Genomic DNA, 21,853 nt, shown 5'->3' on the forward strand with positions numbered 1-21,853 from the left:
CCTTGTAAGGATTTAATTCAAGAGTCAGACTTCCATGAGGGCCTCTCTGACTTTTTTCAAGGAACAATAATCATTCAGTTACCTTGTCACTGTATACATCTCTCCCACAGAAATTACCATGTTGTAATATATTTACCTACTTACCACTCTGTCTCCTATTATCCATGATATCCATGATTAGCTCACTCTTTGAATGAACAGAACATGTTTTATTTTCCCTAACTCCCTGTGTTTTGCACAGTATCTGGCATATAGTAGAGAGATATTCAGTAATCAATTGACTGAATAATTGAACACATGAATGAATAAATGAATGAGGAGACAGATGACTTACATGCTCCAGAGGACTTCCTAATATACTTGGATATAAAAAAAACATGTTTTCTAATAGTAAAAGTAAAATGCAGAAAGTGGTGTATTGCACATTGCAGAAAATTATACTGGGATTTAAGGAAAGAGTTATTACTTCCACCAAAAGGGAGATATCACTTGAAAAATTGTTATTTAAATTTACTTTCAGGGCTAGGCCAGATTCAGACCATTTGAGATGAGCATGTTATTTGGGAGATAAAAGCATTCCAGGCACACTGTGAGTAAAGGTTGGAAAGTGCTTGCTTTGTAAGGTTAAACAAAGGGTATGGAAGGAATAGATAATATTTTCCTAGGGAAAATATGTTGATACTCAAAAATTAGGTTTTTGACAAACTGCTTGCAACCACTGTATCATTTTTATTTATGCATTTAAGTTGATTTATTTTTTGTTATAAAGTAGTACATGCTATTGACAAATTTTGGAGTGTTCAAAAAATTAAAAATGAAAAGTGGATAAAGCATCATATATTTTATTTACTTTTTAATGGATAATGCCTTTCAAATTAATAAGGAAAAAGAAACAGCTATAACCCATGCTCCTAATCATAACTCCTCTGTGCAGTTTGGTTAGTCAAGCTTTCTCTTAGCTCTGCATTACCATGTATGCATTTCCAAGAGAAATGTATATACAATGACCATGTTCCTAGTCCAAGTGCTTCTTTAATTCTACAATTATTTCTGTATTTTGGTAGAACAGTGGCTTAATCATATGTGGTTTTATTCTCTCATATAACATATCTAGAGACCAGCTATTCCAGGGTTGCTATTGTGGCTTCCCAGTTGTTAGGGGCCTTGGCTGTGTCCAGCTTTTAGTGCTTCACTGCTTCACTTGTTGCCTTGACCTGTGTACAACTGTGCACTGCACAACTTGCACAACCATATTGTGTCGTCATCCTCATGGTCCAAGTCTGCATCTGTATGACAGAGAATAGAGTAAGGGATGAAGATGGAAATAAAAGCCCATGGTAATTTTTTCTACAGGATGGTCCCCAATACTTCTACTTCTGTCTCATTGACCATAACCCAGTCACATAGTTGCACTTAAGTGCGGGGAAGACTAAAAACAATGCAGTTGTTTTTTCCTGGATGGTTACATGCCAAACACATGTTCTATTGTTTGAGGAGAATGACAGAATGGGTATTTGGGGCACCTAGCAGCCTGTGATTCAAACTTCCGTCATCTTAACTTCAGAATACCTCTGATTTATTGATTTTAATTGTGACATTTTAGTTGATTGTTTTACTTTTGTTTATGTGTGTTATTTATTGATGCTTTGGAATGATTTTCCTGTTTTCAGGGAAAAACAAGTCCGGTCTAAACCAGATTCACTAATACTTGTATTTACTTTCAAGGCTCTTTTTCTCTTTAGTTCGTGGGAAAGAAAAATTAGGTGGAAAGAGTAGAGAATATGATGAGAATCACTTCCAAGGATGAAAACAAGGACTTAAATGGTTTCATACCAAAGACCTTTTTAATTCCCTATAAATCTCTGTGCCTTTTGTCTTAGAGAAAATGGTTCACTTTTCAGAACAATGTTAGCTAATGGTTTTTAAAATGCTTACTTTATTCAGTTACTGTTCTAAGCATGTTTCAGTGATTGCCTTTTTAAATTTTTACTCCACTCCTACAGAGTAGGTGCTAGTATTATCCCCATTTTACAAATAGGGAAAAATGGAGCACAGTAACTTTCCCCAAATCATGCAGCAAGTAAGTGACAATCAATATTCAAACCAGGGCAGTCTGATTCAAGAGATCAGGTGCTTCACTTCTGTGAAGATTGGTGAGACGATCTGAGAAGCATTTTAGAAGTAGTATAATAGGGACTTAGTCAGTGTTTCTGCCATAAATGTCTCCTAATTACTTCTCTTCTTGTTGTAACCTGTAATCCTTTTCAGATCCATGCAGACCTTCATGCTTTTATATTGTGACTTACCTTATGCATACAAATTGAGTCAGTTCCCTTGAGTCATTTGTACTTTGATGTCATCCTTATAGTACCACAAATGCAAACAATTACCCAAAGATTCCCCATGCAGTTATATTTTATATCATTACATCATTTTTACAAATTACCATTATTATCTAAAATATGTCCACCTGAAATTGTGTTAGAAAGCTTCCTTCCTGCTAGGATCCCCAAACTGCCCTTGCTACCAGTATTATTACTACTATTGCTAGTCTTATTATTTCTACATACAGTTTATCAGCTTACTGTTTCTCTTAATTAAACCTCACAACAGCCTTAAATTACTATCCTCATTTTATAGACAATGAAATTAATATTTAAAGTAATTAAGTAACCCGTCCAAGAATACAGGGCTAAATAAATACAAAAGTGGGATTGCTATACCTATGCCTAACTCCAGTGCTAATGCACTTAACCCCATACATTATACCAACTTTCAATCTGAGATCAGGCAACATATAGAAAATACCCAGAAAAGTCAGTGATAACAAAGCAGAAATATTATACCCTGTTAACAACCTTAATAGTAAGTTGATTTGAAACTCTGCAAAATTCAGACATGTATACATGATATGATTAGGTAAATGCATATTGGTAGATGATCAGATAGGATATTTACAGTAATTCCATGTTCAAACTAGGCAAAAAAAGAAGGACTGAGTGTTATCTAGTACCAAACCATGCAAGAACTGAGGCATAAATTCCTGATATGATGAATGCATACTGGTAGAAGCTCAGAAGGAATAGTTATTTGTATGCCATGTTCAAACTAGGCAAGAAAGAGAAAGAAGGATATATCACATCTTTTCTGATGAATTCTGACAGGCTTCATGGCTTCCATCTTCTCCTCTATAAGAGTTTAGACCAGATGACTCTTAATGTCCTTTATGGCACTAGCATTCTGTGGCAGTCTTTATAAATACTTGAGTGTAAAATCATGCTCCTGAGTAAAACCTAGCATAGGATTTACATGTGGAAAGATTCTTAAACCCATTTCCCTTATTGAATTTTGAATGAATAAATAGCATTTTATGAGTTATTTCAATAATCGGTGATTTGCGAATATTGAGGGGAAGTAACTGGAAGCACTTTTAGAGCAGAAATAGAAAATGACAACTACCTAAGAAATTAAGCATATTGCTATTTAACAAAAAGGTTTGACAATTCATTTTGGTTTTAAAGGAATTTTTGTAAGCCCATAAGCCCACCGCTATTACCAGTTACCACCCCAGCAGACTCTAGTTCTGCAGTCAGAAAATGCCCCCTCCCCTTGTGAAGGGGATTGGCCTGTTTTGGAGGAAAAGCCAAAATAGGTTTTGTTTTGTTTTCCTTTGCTTTTTAATAGCTTTGCTTTTTTCCATTCCTGCTGCAATGTCCTGTTGAATGTCAGGATTCCCAAAATTAAGCTCTGACAGTTGGAAAATGTTTTAAGTCCTGCACTGATTGCAAGATAATAATCCACCAGCCCCTTTCCCTCACTCCTTCACCCTCCATCCTATGCTTAGAACATTGGAGGTGTTAATGAGAGGTTGCAGGGAGATCTATGCAGACAGATGGATGGACTTGATATTTAAACCCATTACTACGTACATTGCACAATAGCCTCTACTTACATGGGTCCCCTCCCCTGGAATTTAAGACAAAAGTGCAGGCTTCATGATTCCAAATTCTGCCCTTTCAGAGCATTGTTCACACCACTGATAAGTAATTCCCCCAGATTTAAATTGTCTTGATGGTGCCCTCCCCTTTAGCATCAGATACAGCAGAAAAATATCCTTTAACAAAGAACAAGACACAAGGCTCCTCCTTTTCTCCTCCCTCCTCTTTCTATAAGCTCATTACTCAGTTCCTACAGGTGGTGGGGTATTCAGAATCTAGTTCTTCCCCCTTGAAAAGAATGTGGGCACGTTCTAAAGATTCAAGCTTCAAGGATTCAGTGCTAGAGGGAGACAGATGTTTCCAAAATAGGATCAGTAAGTGTCAACTGAGAACCATCAATCACAGAACTATAAAACTTGGAATAAAGGAAATAGTGCACATTTACCCATTGCCACTAATTTATTTTCTAGGTGGGGAGACAGGACACACACACACACACACATACACACACACACACACCCCTATAAGGCAGGTCAAGTTATCCATTTTCCCTGTGGGCACTGTCACTTTAAGCTAATAGAACCTGAGTTACCCAAAACACCTAGCATATTTTAAAAAAAAAACAAAAATTCTCATACCAAATTTCCAAAGCATTCTGATTTATTAAGTTCTGGGGTATAATCTAGGAATCACAGGTTTAAAATAGTGTCCAAGTGATTCTGATGACAACGAGGTTTGAGACTTAGTCTTCTAGACTGAACCTGGTGTTTCTAGCCCCATTTTGGTAAAATCTGGCATAGGCAATGATTTAAGTGTATTTGAATTATTGTGATCAATGTACTGGATTAAACCTAAACTAATATGGAGTAAACTGACTCTGTGGAATTAAGTATGTAAACTTGTTACATTTTAGTAGTTCCTACTGCTGTAAGATGAGTATTTTTAGTGCTGGGATAAACTACTATATGAAGTTAGTAGGGGAATACCAAATAATTTGCCAAATTTATCACTGAGAAAGAAGAACCTAATAGAAATCAATTAACCTAATGATAAACAAATGTCTAATTCCTTTGATCAAATGGTGACCAGTGTTAAGCTTAGTAATTTTGAGACAAAAATTTACCTTTTTCAACATCAGTCATATCTGAAGATTAAGTTAATTATGAATTCTATTTGTTTCATAGGAATAACATGAAGATTATACATTGTAAGAAAGTTGAATTTCTCAAGAGAAATCTGTCAGATCAATGTGAAGTGTCGTTATTCATTTCCTTGAAAAATGAACATTTTGTTATTGTGTTATATATTGGTGAAATGCTGTGAGGTATGGCATTGAATGAGAGATTAAAAGCGATGAAAATTGAATTTGGGAGACAAAACAATAATCCCTTCAACAATCATTTAATAAGACACTAAAGAACAGAATAAATAAAGACTCATGATGTCATATAGCTCCAATTGGGAGGACACTAACAGCAAAATAGTTTTGTTATTTTTATTTCAAAAAATGGAGAAACTGTAAATGGTTTGTTTTTCAAAATCCTCTTTTGGACCCAACCATACTAAAAGACAAAAACAACAATAAAGATGGAGGCAAATAGTACCTGTGATGCCTCTGATTGTTTTAATTACAGAAATGATAATAGACACAACTCTCTATCTCTCTCTTTTGCATTTTGGATTTCTGCCAGCCTGTGACACCTGCCTCCCCCAAACCATTGTAACTCATTCAAAGCAGCCTTTTCCTGGCTTCTGAATTTAGTGCTTAATAAAACCCTCCCACCTCTCTCCCACACATTTTTCTTCCATATCTATCTCTCTCTTACACTCAAATATTGCTTCCACTCTCTTTCTAAATGAAGGTATAGATTATTTTGTTCACAATGCCTCTTAACTCTTTATAATAAATATTTATGATATACTAGGTGCTTTCCTTTGGCAATACATTCCATCCAAACCAGCACTTAAAATTCTCCTATAGTTCCAAAGGGATTCCATGTGATGTTAATTAAGGTGTGAAATTGCTTCATGTTAATTGCCCACACACTTCCATGATCTGCTATTAACACAATTAAGCATCTTTAATGGAACATTAACTAACAGCAATCTAGCCTTTCTACTTCTTGGAAATTAAGGAGGGCCAAGGAAAATTCAACTAAATTGGTAGTAATAAAAGATTAGTCATATTTCATTTTTCTTTGATGGAAACTGATAAAGGATGACCATTCTTTATAGAGTATTTGTAAGTTTTCTCAGACACTGAAGTTGTATTACTTCCATTTGGAAAACAAAATTTGTTAATAACAACTATATGACAACTCTCCATTACAGAGCAATGTTAACACTCAAAGATTTACAGCTAGTCCTCCCCATAAACTACCAGAACTCCGAATTTTTAAGTTATCTGTCAAGAATCTAGCAGCAATATAAAAATAATAATTGGTAGCAGCTGTACTATTTTGCATGGCACATTTTTATTTTCAACAGGCTTCCCTAAACAGTGACATATGATCATAGTCACTAAAACACTGGGGATATACAGGTTAAGATTTATTATCTGTATTTTAAATAACTTATTCAGGTTCATACAACTAGAAAGAGGCAAAACAATGACCAGAGCTGTTATTTTTTAACTTCAAATTTCATGCTTTTCCTATTAGAAATGTGTGTGTATGAGTGAATTAATGGTTTTGCCATTCTTTAAAGCTATACAGTTATTCCATCAGTTATTGTGGGGTTTTTTGTCTCTCCTCTGGATTAGGGTCTTCAGAAATAAGGTGTAAAAATGTGTATTTTTTAGAAAGTTTATCCAGGCAATTCTTACACAGATGATAAGGATAGTGGATCTACAAGTTAAGTGTGCTTCTGAATCACCTGGAAGGCTTGTTAAAAAACAGATTGTTGGGCCCCACCCTCTGAGTTTTAATTCATTAGGTCTGGGGTTGGTCCAAGAATCTGCATTTCTCAAAGTTCCATGTGCTGCTGCTGCTTCTAGTTTGGGGACCACAGTTTGAGAACCATTAAATTAGGGAATTGTTAGATACACTGATCCTAGAACCTCTTTTCTTTTCCTAGACTCTGTAATTTACCATATGTACATGGGGGGACAGGGAAGGGTGAGGATTAACATTCCTAGATTTTTTTTTTTTTTGGTTGATTATTCTTATTTCTGTGAAGATAAGGATAAATCTTAATTGTTTATCCAAAGATCAGTAAACTAGAGAAGCTTGATAATCATGGCCACTACCTAGAATTCATTCCATTCTTTCAAAGTCGTTCTTTCCAGCTACATAATGATATATTTTAGGGTACTTAACACAAGTTTAAGATTTTAGAGAAAGTTAAGACACATTGACTTTAAAGGTGAAGAGAAAGGTCCAGCTTTACACCAACTACAGACTTTTGAAGTTAGACAATATAGCATAGTAGATAGAAATGTTCATTTGAAATTAATTATAGAACACCTTCTCAGTGTCCTTTACTGTCCTAAACAATGGGTATGCAGTCATACTCAAGAAAAAAATTTTGATATCACGGCACTTAGTTCTAGAAATGGATACTGACAATAAATAAAGAACCAAATATTCTGTAGTATCAACAGAGATTTGTTCCAAGAACAAAAATAGGCAATTTCACCAAGGGTGATCAGGATAAATCTCTTAGGGAAGCTGACATAAATGGCATTTGAAATATCAGTAGAATTTAGTAGTAAACTAAACAATGATGTGAAGTAAGATTTTTTTTTAGGCTAAAGTAACAGTGAGTTCAAAGGCCCTAATGTGGTACAAATATGTCCAGTGATGAGTAAGAAGGCCAGTGTGGCTGGAATGTATTGATTAAAGGAAAACATAGTAGGAGATGAAGTTAGAGGGATAGGTAAAAGCCAAATAATTTGAAACCTTGTAGCCACCTTCATTTTGAATTTTATTTAGTGGGATGGGAAGTCATTATAGATTTTGAGCAAATATTGCAGGGAAGATGATGATAGCATGGCCTGGGGTTTTAGAACTGGATTTATTTTGGAGTTACCCCTGATGGAGCATGCTGATAGATTGGATGTAGGCTGTTAGAGAAGAAGAGAAATCAAGGATGACTCTTAGGTGTTTGGCATGAGCAACTGGGTGAATGATGTTGCTATTTACTAAAATGGGGAGAGTACTGAGTTTTGCTGCAAGGAATGCAGTGGCAAGAGTCATATATGATAGGTTTGAGATGCTTATTAGAAATCTAAGTGGAGATTGTCATATGGACAGTTTTATGTACAAGTGTGGTGTTCAAAGACATTGAGCAGGAATCAAAGTCTTTAGATGGCATTTGAAAAGCAGATATTATCCCCTAGATCAGAGTACCTCAACCTCAACACTACTGATATTTTAGGGTGGATAATTTTTTGTTGTGGGTGTCTTCCCTGTGCATTGTAGGAGATTTAGCAACATTCTTAGCCTCTGCCTTCTAGATGCCATTAGCAGCCCTCCCCTCCAGTTGTGATAAACAAAAATGTCCCCAGTGTCTTAGTTTCCTAGGGTGGCTGAAACAAAATATTGTATATTTGGCAGCTTAAAATAACAGAAAATGTGTTGTCGCACAGGTTTAGAAGCTAGGAGTCCTAAATTCAGGGGCCAGTAGGACCATGCTCCCTCTGAAACATGTAAGGGAGAATTCTTCCTTGCCTCTTCCTTGCTTCTGGAAGTTTGTCAGTAATCTTGGCATTCCCTGGTTTACAGCTGCAGCATTTAAGTCTCTGACTCCACTGTCACGTGTTATTCTCCCTTCATGTGTCTGTGTCTATTCTCCCCTTCTTATAAGGACACCGGTCATATTGGATTAAGGACCCACCCTACTCCAGTATAACCTCATCTTAACTAATTCCGTCTGTAATGACTCTATTCTGAATAAGGTCACATTCTGAGGTACTGGGGATTAGGACCTCACCATATTTTTGGGGGAGACATAACTCAACCCATGATACCTACACATTGCCAAATGTCTGTTGGGGGCCCAAATCACCCCAGCTTGAAAACCAGTGCCCCAGGCTCAATGCACCAATTCACAGAGGGAAACGATTGAAATTTTGGGTGGGAAAAATTTTCTCATGTGTGGAACTATCTCATATCACAAACACTTAGTAAAACTATGCTGACCCCCAACCCAGTCCTTGTGACAAGGGATGGGGAAAATCTGCCTTGGTTGAGAATCACTAAGAAAGTGAATGTAGTTGATGACGTAGCCCCGGGCAACCCTAGCATTTATTGGATAAGGAGGATCTTGCAAAGGAGGATAAGATATAGTAGTCAGTGATTTCACAAGAAAGTAGGGTATTATGAGTGATGTTCAGGAAGCTAAATAAAAACATTTTGTCAAAAAGGAGGAAATAATCAACTCTTTCAAACACTGCTGGGATATCCAGTAAGCTGATCAGTAAGAACTGACCATTGATTTTGTAACACGTGGTCAATGGTGTCTCGAGGAGTGATTTCAGTGGAGTTGTAGGGAAGAAGCCTGATTAGAGTGGATTCAAGTTATAACAGGAGGCAAAACAAGAAGAAAGTAATAATAAATGACACTTTTGAGCGTTCTATAAGATAAGGGATGTTAAGAAGTGGAGAAGGAACTCGAGAGAATAGAGAGGAACTTACATGGCAATTTTGTTAGTTTTTGGTAAAAGTTATGGCATATTTGTCTGCTGGTGGAAACAATTCTGTGAGAGGTAAATACTGGTGTTTCAGGACAGGGTCAGGTACACGAGTGCAGGGCTAGATTGAGGAACAGGTTGAGTTCAAGCATTGTAACAATAGGGAAGGCAGAGCATGTGGGAACAGATCCACATAGGTTGATGATTTTTGTGGTAGAAGTATGAAACATTTCTATTTCTCTTTTGTAAGTGAAATGCAAAGTAAAACAGTTTATTGATAAGAAAGGAAGAAAGAGAAGGAGGAGGGAGAATGAAAGCCCAAGAAGGAAACCCTATTTCCTGAGTCTGAGAAGGAGTTGGGGCAGATAGTGTTGGAAATTTGAGAAGAAAGGAAAAGTGTGGAATAGTTACTTGGGAAGAATGGGAGAAGGAACTGACTAAGGACTCCAGGTAGGGCTGAGCACTTAACATTTGGGATGAAGATTTTAGCTTCAGACCAGTTGTTCTGGTCTGCTGATGATTCTGCCATTTTGCAAAATACCAGAAACAGACTGGCTTTTATAAAAGGGTGTTTATTGGATTACAGAGTTACAGTCTTAAGGCCATAAAGTATCCAAGGTAAGGCATCAACAATTGGGTACCTTCACTGGAGGATGGCCATTGGCATCAAGAGAACCTTTGTTAGCTGGAAAGGCACATGGCTGGCATCTGCTCCAGAGCTGAGTTCTGGTTTCAGAAGGGCTTTCTCCCAGGATGTTTCTCTCTAGGCTGCAGCAGCTCTCCCAAATGTCACTCTTAGCTGCTCTCAAGTTGTGTTCTAGTACGGCATTCTCCAAAATGTCTCTGTGTCAGCTTCTCAGGGCAAACTCTGGTCTAGTACCTCAAAAGCATCAGCAAAACTCTGCTTTCAATGGCCATCTTCAAAATGTCTCTGTAAGTTGCAGCTCCTCTTCAAAATGTCACTCTCAGTTGCTCTGAGGTCCTTCTGTCTGTGAACTCCTTTATACAACTCCAGTGATCCAATTAACATCCACTCTGAATGGGTGGGGTAACATCTCCATGGAAATTATCCAGTCAAACGCTTCACTCACAGTTGATTGAGTCACATCCCCATGGAAACACTCAATCAGAAGGTTCCAACCTGATCAACATTAATACATCTGCCCCCACAAAATTGCATTAAAGAATGTGGCTTTTTCTGGGGGACATAATGTATACAAATCAGCACACCAGTGAACACAGTTTTATATTTTTCTCCAATCACATACACCTGCTTGGCTCTACATTAGAACAGGGAGTCTGGACTTAATTTCACATGGATTGAATGCTGGCTCTGTCCTGAATCAGTGCATGAATTTGAGCAAATTACTCTCTCTGTTCCTTAATTTTCTCAACTGCAACCAATAAAATTATCTATCTTTTAGGGTCATTTTGAAAAATGCTAGTGTATGTAAAGTATAGTTAAGTGCTCAATAAATATTATCTATGATTACGATAACTACTGCTACTTCACAGGGAAGTACCATGGGATGGTACCTGGTATCTGGTTTATTATAGCTGCTTACTTTATAAATAACAGCAGCTCCTGAGATTTTACTTTTTTCACACTTTTAGAAAAGACATTATTTTAGTCTAAGTTTCCCCAGAGAAATTTATGGTAACTAAAATAAAAGTGATTGTTAAATGTTAAAAGTAGCAAATGGAATCTGAGCTATCATAATGGCAAGGAAAGCTTGTGTATTCTGATAACTGCATTTGCAACAGAGGCACCGCTGGAGAGAATGTAATAGGGAATATTAAATGGAAAGCCTGCCCTGACAAAATCCATGTGTAATTCTGCAAAGAGAAGATAGATTTATAGAGTTTGACAAGGCTTCAAAGCCTAGTGATATTTACTCAGTCTTCCTCTTTTCTAAGGAAATAATTTTCCATTTAGAAATAAAGTAGAAAAAATATATAAATGAGGGAAATACCCTATTTGTCACAAAATTAGTGGCTTAGGGTCTTGTGACCAAAGGCAGCATTTCTGTGATAACTGCTACACCCAGGGACTGCAGGGGTTTTCTACAGATAAATAGTGCATCCTCAGGCAGCTGTGAAAATGACGACCTTCACTATGCCAAGTCACGAGCGAACTTGAGTCCTCCATGCCAACACATTCTGCTCACGGTAAAGAGTTAAACTGGGGACACCGGGCGAATGCTACAGCATAAAGTAGGACACGGCGTGGGCTGTGTTATTAGAAACCTCTACTTGTCCTTGCTCCTAGAATGAGGTAGAGAACTCTCATCAAATCTCTCTACCTCACTTAAATTCAGAAAGCTGGGCTAAATACTGTAGATGTAGAAAAATCAAAAAACATGAATAGGAAGAAACATCAAAAAAAAAAAAAAAGAGGAGAAATTGAAACATTAGAAAAGAAGAAAAATAGGAAGAAAAGAACTGAAAGAAGACCATGCTTTGAAGAAACGGTATTATAAGAGCCAAACAAATGCTTTTTTCCTTTTAGAAAATTATATTTTTGCCATTTATCCAAAACTATTATGATGCCATATGTATTAGGAGAACAGGAATATTTATTTCCTGTAGTGAAAAAAGAGCCAGGATTTCCGTTCCTACTTTATGTACCTGACAAATAAACAGGCATAGGGCAAGCAACTTGATCAAAGACAACCCAGAAGAGCCAGATGAAAAGGAAGTAACTGTTAATCATTCAGGTATTGCACAGTCAGACAATTGAAATTTGGATATTGCAACTTTGTTGGCAAAACAGTATAAAGTAAAATGAGAAAGAAGCACAATTATAAATCAATTCCATACCAAGGGTTATCCATCAAATCATGCCTGCTGAAAAGGAAATGTGCTTCACAAGGGTAGCATAAAAGGTTCTGGATGAGACATGGTTAAATAGCAACATCCCACAGTTGCGTAAGTCAGAGGATTTGTTTTAAATTGTTATATGGGAAGCACCACTGAGTCTGGGTTTCTGTGAAACAGAATTGGGGAGGTAGAAGGACAAAGAAGATAGGAAGAAATTTTGTTAACCTTATTCTCAGTATGGAAATTACTCCTCACCAAGAGAAGTAGAATATTAACTTTGCTCTCATAGCTGAAGTGAGCCAGAATGCATAACACAGAGGGTACAGGAAGAGAACACTCAGGAAAAAGATATTAAAAAATAAAACAAAGCAATTCTAGAACCACCTAAAGCAAAATAAATCTATTCCTGATGATATAATAGCTCATTGTAACAGAAAGCAATGGAAAAGTCCCCTCCTTAAATATCACTGTACTTTGATCTGCAAATCAGGAGACTGGGGAACTTTGCAATTGCTAATAAGGACCTGATTCTTAGAAAGAAAAAAAATTAATGTGGTATGAGACAGGAATAATTTGAGAACTGCAGTTTAGGAGCTGTAGAATTTGTACAACTATTGAAGTTCAGAGCCAAGACAGTTCCCTAGACATATTTGTAAAGGTTTTCTCTAATTGCTTTGTAGAATGTTATTGGAAATTAATTAAAAGAACTCTATATTCTAATACTGATAGTTGCATAAAATTGTGATTAACTTTTATTGTACAGTAAAGTAGATGTAATTCTCATTTTTTAATGTGTGGGACTCATAATTTCTGATTTGTCATTTGTTGTTTGTTTGGTCTTCTTACATGCTAATATAAGCACCCCTCCTCCCCCACCAAATATGACGGTGCTTCTCAACATGTTAGCTTGACTAAGTGAACCACTATCTCCTTAACTACAGTCAAAATTATGGTATTTGGAGCTGGTATATTAGCTAAGCATCAGGCCTCACACATATGACAGTGCCTCAACCAGGTATGAACAGCCTCAGAAACTAAGAAATCAAGATTGTTTTCAAGGTGCCAGAACAACTCTTAAAAGTTTCAAATACTGTCAACCACTTCTTACAGAATCCATGCAGTAAGATTCAGTTTGACTGATTTTTCTTGAATAAATTGACTACTTGCACATGACACTAGCTGTTTCATGTAAACACAGACATTTTTCTAGATAAAGTGATTGAATTAACAGATTTTCCCTATATAATCATATGTTTGTTGATCATATTATTAACTTTTCATACACTATCAAATTGAGGCTGATATATATCATGATCACAATTGAAAATTTCTGGCTTAAAATTCAACAAGGCCTGATACACGTTAAAACTGTCAGTCTTGCCCTTCACCATCTCTATTTTTCCCCCACACTTCAACCAGATTTATTTAGTCACTGTTTTCCCATACTTTGTCTCTTCACCCTTGTGAGCCTATCTCCTTCCCTCTAAATCCCCTGTACCCTTCAAGGCTAAATTAACATTTAGTACATATTTTAATGTACTTATTTCCATTGAGTTCTCTACTATGGCACTTTCTACCCTGTGATTTGTGTGCCCTTCTGTGCTCTCTTTCTTAGCCTTGAGCTCCTTGAGGGCAGGAGTTTAGCATTCATTTCTTGTATTTACCATGGAACCGCAGAATACCTGGCACTCTTTAGAATAAAATTAATACCTGGGCACATATGAATCTTTGAATATTAGTTGGCAAAAGAGAAACTGAAGTTTGAGTAGAGAAAAGGGAACATCAATAATAGAATAAACGTAATGCAATATTAGATAAACCAGGCCAGAGGAGTAATAAATGTCTTATGAACCTGTTCTTTTATCAGAAGAATCCAAAATATTCTTCCTCCCCTAAGCCTATATGTGGATGAATCCTTCATTCAGGTCAGGAAGTTTCCTTAACTGTTAACCCCAAACATACAGTAATGTATAGCTTTAGCCTTAATCGAGACACTTCTCTTCCAGAGAGCAGCAAACTCTTCTAATCCGGGACTGCCTAATAGAAATATAAGCTACATAAGTAATTTTAAATTTTCTTGTAATCACATTTTAAAAAGTTAAAACAAACATGATATAAATTTGAATAACATACTTAACTCACTGTATCTAAAATATTATCATTTTCATGTGTAATCAATATAAAACATAATTGAGATATTTTATTCTTTATTTCTGTACGAAGTATTTGAAATCTAGTGTGTATTTTACACTTACAGCACATCTCAATTGTATCTAGCTACTTTTTAAACACTCAGTGACTATTTTTGAAATCCCAGATTCTGTAATTAACAATGAAAATTAAAGCCCAGAAAGTTAAAATTAATACATTGGTTTGACAGAAACTTTGCTCCCCTCCTTTATTTTCATTTCTATACAATTCCTAGGATGACCTTAGTTTGCTTTCTACCAACATCCAGTTCTTAATGTAAACAGGAATACAGAAATTCAGATTCCAGTCTGATTTATTGGTTGGAGGGAGAACATTCCCTTTCAGTGAACTGGGAAACCTACCTATTACTCTTCATTTTCCACCTAAGATATGAACCACAATTTTTCAAAATCCTGAATTTTATTATTCCATTTATTGAAGAATATCTGGAAATAAGTGATTGAGTTGTCCTAGGAGAGGAGCAAGTTGCACACCTTGCTATGGCAATTGTGAGTTATGTTCTTTTTGGAACACTGCAAATTTTCATATGTCAAGTTGAAAACCTCTCTGGGGACTTGATACCTGGTTTCCCAGAGTTTGTCAGCTGGGGTAAAGTTATTTGAAAAAAGTTCTCTGCAGCAGTAATTATAATGGTAACATTTTGTGTTGTCACAGCTATTTTACATACAGATGAGAAATAGCAAAAAAGATAAAGGTAAAAACTAGTGTATTCAGTAGAATCTGTGCCATAAGAAAATATAAAAAGAAAATGCAACTCTATGAAACTCAGTCACGTTGTAAAAAGTGTATTCTTTAATGGAAATTAGAAAGTCACAATTTTTCAATTACCACGAAGGTGAAGTGTAAGAAATTTGGGGGTCAAAATATATTCTGTATTTTAAAAAGATTCTTTTGTTGATCCTTTGAGATTCTGATTTAGTAGTCTGCGGTGGGGTCTATAAACGAATGGGTTTGCATAAGAGACTAGGTGACAGAGCTGGGCAAAACTGTTTTATAGCATCATGTGAATAACTTTCCAGCTGAATCACTCAATCATTTCTTCTGAGTTTCCCCTGTGTATTAACCAATAATACATAACACATGTAAGAATATGCTTATACTTTGACGATTTTTATACTTTGTACTAACAGAAATATAGGAAAGAGCCATTAGACTCTTGGAACATCTAAATTCCAATAGGGTCTTCCAGAACGATCTTCTGGGATCTTCTGTCTTTTGTAAAAAAGAGAAACTTGAATTAGCTATTGGAACCATCTGAAAGTTACAGGATCACTTTATTTGAGCAGGTTTCTTCTGAATGCTCGGCTGTTTAGGTCAAAAGCATTTCATCTTTTAGGAGCCATGAACTATAATAATTGAAATGTCTTAAAATCTCATTTAAAAATATATAATGATTTTGCATAATGCTCTTAACATGCATATTTTGTATGTATATTTTGTGCTACACAAAGTGTGATCTGGGTTTCTGCAGGATCAGCATCACCTGGGAGCGTATTAAAAATGCAGAATCTCAGGCCCACTACAGACCTTCTGAATTAGAATATGCATTTTAACAATATGCCTAGGCAATTCAATGCACATTAACACTTAACAAGCTCTACTACTGAGTAAGTTGGGAAAGAAACCTGACTCCTCATCCCCTGAGTTAGTCTGAGAAGAATCTTAACTCTCTGTTAGTTTAGTTTTGGATTTAGAATACCTTCAGCCAAAACAATTAATCACTATTTTCCTGAAATTGTTATCCAAAATTTCTCACAAAGAGATCAGCTCCTTCATATTCATAACATCTTTGGGTGCTTATTGTACACCAAGAATTTAATCCTTATAAAAATGCCATTTTTCAGTAATGGAAATGTGTCCTATGGTCCAGACATTGTGGTTGCCAAATTGGTGCCCTTAGCTACCACTCAGAATCTGCTCAGCTCTCCAATACCAGGGCAAAGCATAAGGGAAGGAAGGTATTTGTTGTTGGAAACAACACTCAGATTATCAAACCCTTATACTGGTGATTCAACAGATAAGAGGTACTTAACTGTATGTTCCTAAATCAAAGATGAAAATACCTCCTGATATTTAACTGAAATATTTCATATGTTCTTATACGGGTATCCATGTCTATCTCACAATAGTGTAACGAAGTTGTATTAATGTATACAATATGCTGATAGATCCTATCTTAAAATAAGAAATGTGAATGAGAAACATTGTTCTTTCCAAGCAATAGTGCAGCAACAGTCATGATCATTCACAGATGACTGAGCTTTAAAGCCAGACAGAACAATAGAGGAGAAAAAGAACTGTTTATATAGATGTGAACTGGAATCTCATGGTTGCGTAATCACATTCCCCAATGACAAATATCTGAGAAACTGTGTTTGTTACTTGAGCTGAGGGAAATCTGGGAAAGTAATTGGGAATTCCTTTGTCTTTTTTTCTCCCTTCTCTCTTCCCTCTCTCCCATTATCATTTCTTACATAGGATGCCATGGAAATTGACAATAAATATTTCAATGTGACCCAACAACATCATATTTCTTATAGTGGAATAAAATTTAGGAACATGTAAATAAAGATTATTTTTTTTCTACTCAGACTAGATTTCAGATTAAGAACTGAAAGCCCAAATAGTTATTTTTCTCCCTTAAATGTTATATCTCCACTGTATTCTCTAACTATGGATGAAAATCCTATTATATAGGTTAGGAGGCTGCAAAAAACAAGCCTTATCTATATGAGAACAGAAAGCACTCACATGTCTGCAGTTCAAGAAGACATAAAAGGTTGTGACTGATAGATCTGTAAGAGAACCACATGTATCCAATGAATATATTATCACGTTAGAACCATTTTACAGTAGGGAAAAAAGCTAGGGCTGAGAGTGAGGAATGTTGTAAAATCAAATTTGAGAAATGTATTGAGGTCAAATCATATGCACTATCATAATAAGTAATTGTTGTGATTTTGCTTTCCAGTGTGTATGTACAGAGAGCCATCATTACATGAAATTGGAGAAAAACAAGGGCGTTCAAGGAAAAGTTCTGGAACACCAACCATGAATGGAGGCAAAGTCGTGAATCAAGATTCTACATAGCTGAGAATGCTTCTCTACTACCTTCTCTCATCCCTTTCCTTTCTCTTCCCTCCCCTTTACCCATTCCCTTCCAATAAATCCACCCAAAGAGAGGAAAATAAAATGGCAACGCAGGACCTAGTGGCTAAGATTTGGCACTCAAAATCTTCCTATGTGTAGGACAAGAAAGTTGAACCAAAGGTTGCCTGTTGCAATGTGGTATAAAATGCACATGCACAAAAATTAGCACACATAAAAACAAAGGTAAAATAAACCAGGATTCCACAAACATTATAAGGTAAACTGCTGTGTTATTAATAGAGGGCTAATTGTAACAAAGACATTATATAATAAAGATGAATTACAGTTATTACCTTAAAGAAAAGGGTTTGAGAATTAAACTTAAAAATTGATGTAATATCCTAAATAGCTTGAATTCTGGATAATGCTGTGATATGTGGCTTTGTATTGATTTTGCAATTTCTTTCAGTATCTACAAATTGACACATAATTACATCTATTTCCAGGATTTGTCTTTAACCATGAAATTGAACATGTATGAATTACGGACTCTTCTAATGCCTCTAAGGTATATAGCCAGGAACCATTTAATACCAAGAAAAGTTTTAAAAATTATTCTTGACACCATTATTTAAAATTGTTTTACACAAAAGAATATTCTTGTATTGAATCTAATGGTATTAGCTGATGCCATTCATTCATAAAAAGAGTTTCAGATCCTCCTAGGAGAATATATTTTTATCAAAAGTTTTAATCCAGGATCTCATATTTTTTAGTCATTTAGAAAAAAGTTCTTGCTCTAAAGCTGAAGAAACTTTGGGGAATTATTTGTCATTACCATGTCCAGGCAGTAAGATAGAAGTTACTTACTCTTACCATTTGGTCAGATTTTTTGCTTGTGGACATCATTGAGAGTGTAGGTGCATGTTATTTGTCTTAGGGAGTTTTGTACCATCCCTTGCAGCAGGAAAGAAGGAAGAGGGGTTTTATATAAGGTAATAAATCCTAGCAAATTGATGAAAGTAAACTGCATTTGCCTTTGTACCTTACCAGAGGTTTATGTATATAGCATTTTCCAAACTCTGCCAAGAAATTGGGAGTCATTGCTGTGAAATTCCTAACTTACTCTCTTATGAAGTCAGTGGCTTTTTTTTTTCTGTATATCCTCATTGATAAATCTGGTTAACAGTAAGTCTGTCTCCTAGAACACAGAATTTTACTAGAAATGCTGAATTTTTTAGGGGTGTAGAGAAGCAATATGGAATTAACAGCTATGGCTCCAATAGACAGGACTGTGTGATTGACTTAAAACAGTGAAAAAGAACTCAGTGTAAGAGCAGGCAAATGAACAGTTAGGAATACTAATGTGCTGAAAAAAAAATTGAGGAAGAAACGAATGTTTTACAAATGGCTTGGAAAAATTGATTAACTTAGTCATACAAATTAGGAATGGTGTAAAGACACCCAAATTTTAAAAAAACAAAACAAATCAAAACAGAATGTTAGAAAAAAATGTATGCAGATTTATGGATATTATCAATGAGAAGACTTAGCATGTAACTTCTCCTATAGTTCTCCTGTCCAGCATGTACTGTTCCAAATATGACTCCCTAAAATATATACACTTTGCAGAAGCTCTAGGTCCTCACCTCAGTGACCTTGTCATTGGTTGCTGTATTTTTTCAAGGTCAACATAGTTTCCCTTACTCTACACAATCATTATTCTTCAACAGTGGTTCGTGTCCTTCACCAAATATCCTACTTATGTTATCAGAGGTTAGCTGAAAGTGAAAGGGAGGAATTTGCCTAATTAGTTGCCACAAACAAAAATTATGCATCTAGGCAAGGATTCTGAACAGAGTTGCAAGAGATATACTAGGAAACTAAAAAATAAAGATATTATTATTTTTTTAAAAGGAATGTTGCCCTTCTAGGAAAAGAATACCCTTAAAATAAAAACAAATCTGGCTATATTTCTCCTTGTCACTCTTGATTCAACTAGATTATAAATGCACCTGTTATTTCCAAGTACCAAACAAATTTCAAGAATAAAACTTTATTTTCTATGAAAGAATAAAAAATGAGGCTTCTACCAAATGGATCACAGGCTCTTTTAGCAGGAAATGACTTGAAGTTTTGTGGTGATACACATGTGCACACACATACACCCCACACATTCAACAGGAACACAATAGACAGTTTCACAGAATGATTATCAACTACACTGATGAATTCATGACAGAACATATTTAATCCAGTTAATTATGAAAACTATGATACAGATACAAATCTCCAACCAAATTTCTCTCTATTTTCAATGGCTGTCCGTCATGTATCATCTAGACTCGTGTTTGTCTCCTTTCTGGTAGTAGATGAGAAGCAGAATTTTAACCACCCAATTTGTATATTTTTTCTCCAAATCATGGTAAATAAATGCTCATCACAGTAAATGCTTTGGAAATCAGCTCTATCTTATTTCCATTTCATTTTACAGAATGAATTAGATACCTCATATTTCTTTTACACATTGATCTGACAAAAATTGTGATTCAGAGTACAGGGTAAACATTTGCTTAACCACTGCTTACTTTTTAAGTCATAAAACCTTTAATAGAAAAAGTCAGTATTCACTTCTAGGTTTTTTAAAATGTTAATATAAATATCTAATCCCATTTTCTGCAAAAATATGAACCAGTTTAAATGTTTTGTTTCCCAGTTTTCTTCCTGGTAAAATAATTCTCTAATTTTTGTCATTCCCATTTCTGGGTCTCCAATTCATCCATTGCTTATTATCCTATAAGTCAAATATGCATTTTTAATGCATGGGGGTATTCTGAGGAAAAAATACGGCCTTTAGTAAAGCTTTGTAATTGGCTGTGTAGATGTGAGTTAAGATGTGTTTATTCTAAGAGTCCTTATTACAACTTGTTTCAAAATCAGTAGGCTTAAGAATGAAAACAAAACTTTTGAGAGTCTCACAGAATAGTTTTCTGGTCAATAGACCTTGAATTTTAAGCTAGAAGTTTGAAGTTTAAAAACAAAATGGTGCTGAAGTTCCAATTGCTAATTCAAAGACGTTTGTGCTTTAGGAAACTGGAGGACAGCAAGCCAACCAACTCCTGGTCACAATAACAGTTTGGGCTTTGAATTTCACATATCAATTTCATAGCACATTTTAGCCACTATGGATTGGCATAATAAAGAGAAAAGTTGATGCAATGTGATGCTTTATGGCGCCTCATTCTAATCCAATAGCTTGTTTAGAAAAACTCATCTATTTAAAAAAATAGCAACATTTTAGATCGGTGGTCCTGTGGGGCCACTAGTGAGAGATGCGAGTTTTAAGACGAGTCAAGAATGAAGAATAGCTTAATGTTCGTGTTTTGAAAGTCTGAAGGGCCTAATTTGAGATCACTGATTTCTTAGTGAAGAAGTATGACTATATCAACAGTAAGTTTAAAAAAAAAAAAAAAAAAAAAAAAAAATGGACCCAGAAACAGCAAATCTATTCCATCCTCATGGCTTAGTCTACAAGGCCTTGCACTGAGAAGGTTTTCCATGATGCTTAATTTCATCTGCACAAGGTGAAATGCATTCAAACATAAAAATTCCCTGATCATTTTAATACCATAAAAGGCTGAGGTTATTTCTCTGTCAGAAAATTGTAAATAGCATTTTTTAAAGCAGAATCACATTTAAAACAGTGGGTTGTTCTACGAATATATATGTGTATATATACATATGCTTCTGAATTAAGGATATATTATATAGAGTTTTTATTTGATTTGTGGTCTTTAGTCATAGGTAATAAAAAATAAAGAGATTTGAATGCAAAACTTTATATATAAATGTATATTTCTAGTGATGGTACAAAATGTCACTTTATAATAAAAAGAAACAGGTGAGAACAAAAATTGAAGCACATGCTCCTTCAGAACTTCAGTGATTCTAAACCCCCTCTATGATGCAGAGATTATTTTTTTATTTTTTATTTCTAAAAGTTATCTTAAAAAGCTATACTTCCTGATACAGATTCCAGGACAAGTCATATCAGATGGCAAATCTATAGTTGAGGGTAGGAAAAAGATGCCAAATGCCTGTTCTTATTTTTCAGGATTCTTTTCCTAGAGCTCAAGTTAAAAATTCAATATTTAAAGTTTAA

At 35.4% G+C, this 21,853-nt stretch overlaps 1 protein-coding gene across 4 annotated transcripts in view; it reads left to right on the forward strand.

Annotated features, from left to right (window-relative positions):
• Positions 1 to 21,208, forward strand: part of FGF12 (fibroblast growth factor 12) — a 631,141-nt gene extending 609,933 nt beyond the window's left edge. For all 4 annotated transcript variants that reach the window (XM_037838256.1, XM_037838264.1, XM_037838246.1 and 1 more), the window contains one exon: positions 17,573 to 21,208. In XM_037838256.1, coding sequence (XP_037694184.1) covers positions 17,573 to 17,691 — 119 coding nt within the window. In that variant the 3' untranslated portion in view covers positions 17,692 to 21,208. The remainder of the gene's footprint in view (positions 1 to 17,572) is intronic.
• Positions 21,209 to 21,853: the final 645 nt, after the last annotated feature.

This window comes from Choloepus didactylus, chromosome 1, assembly GCF_015220235.1.
Source record: "Choloepus didactylus isolate mChoDid1 chromosome 1, mChoDid1.pri, whole genome shotgun sequence".
Lineage (NCBI taxonomy): Eukaryota > Metazoa > Chordata > Mammalia > Pilosa > Megalonychidae > Choloepus > Choloepus didactylus.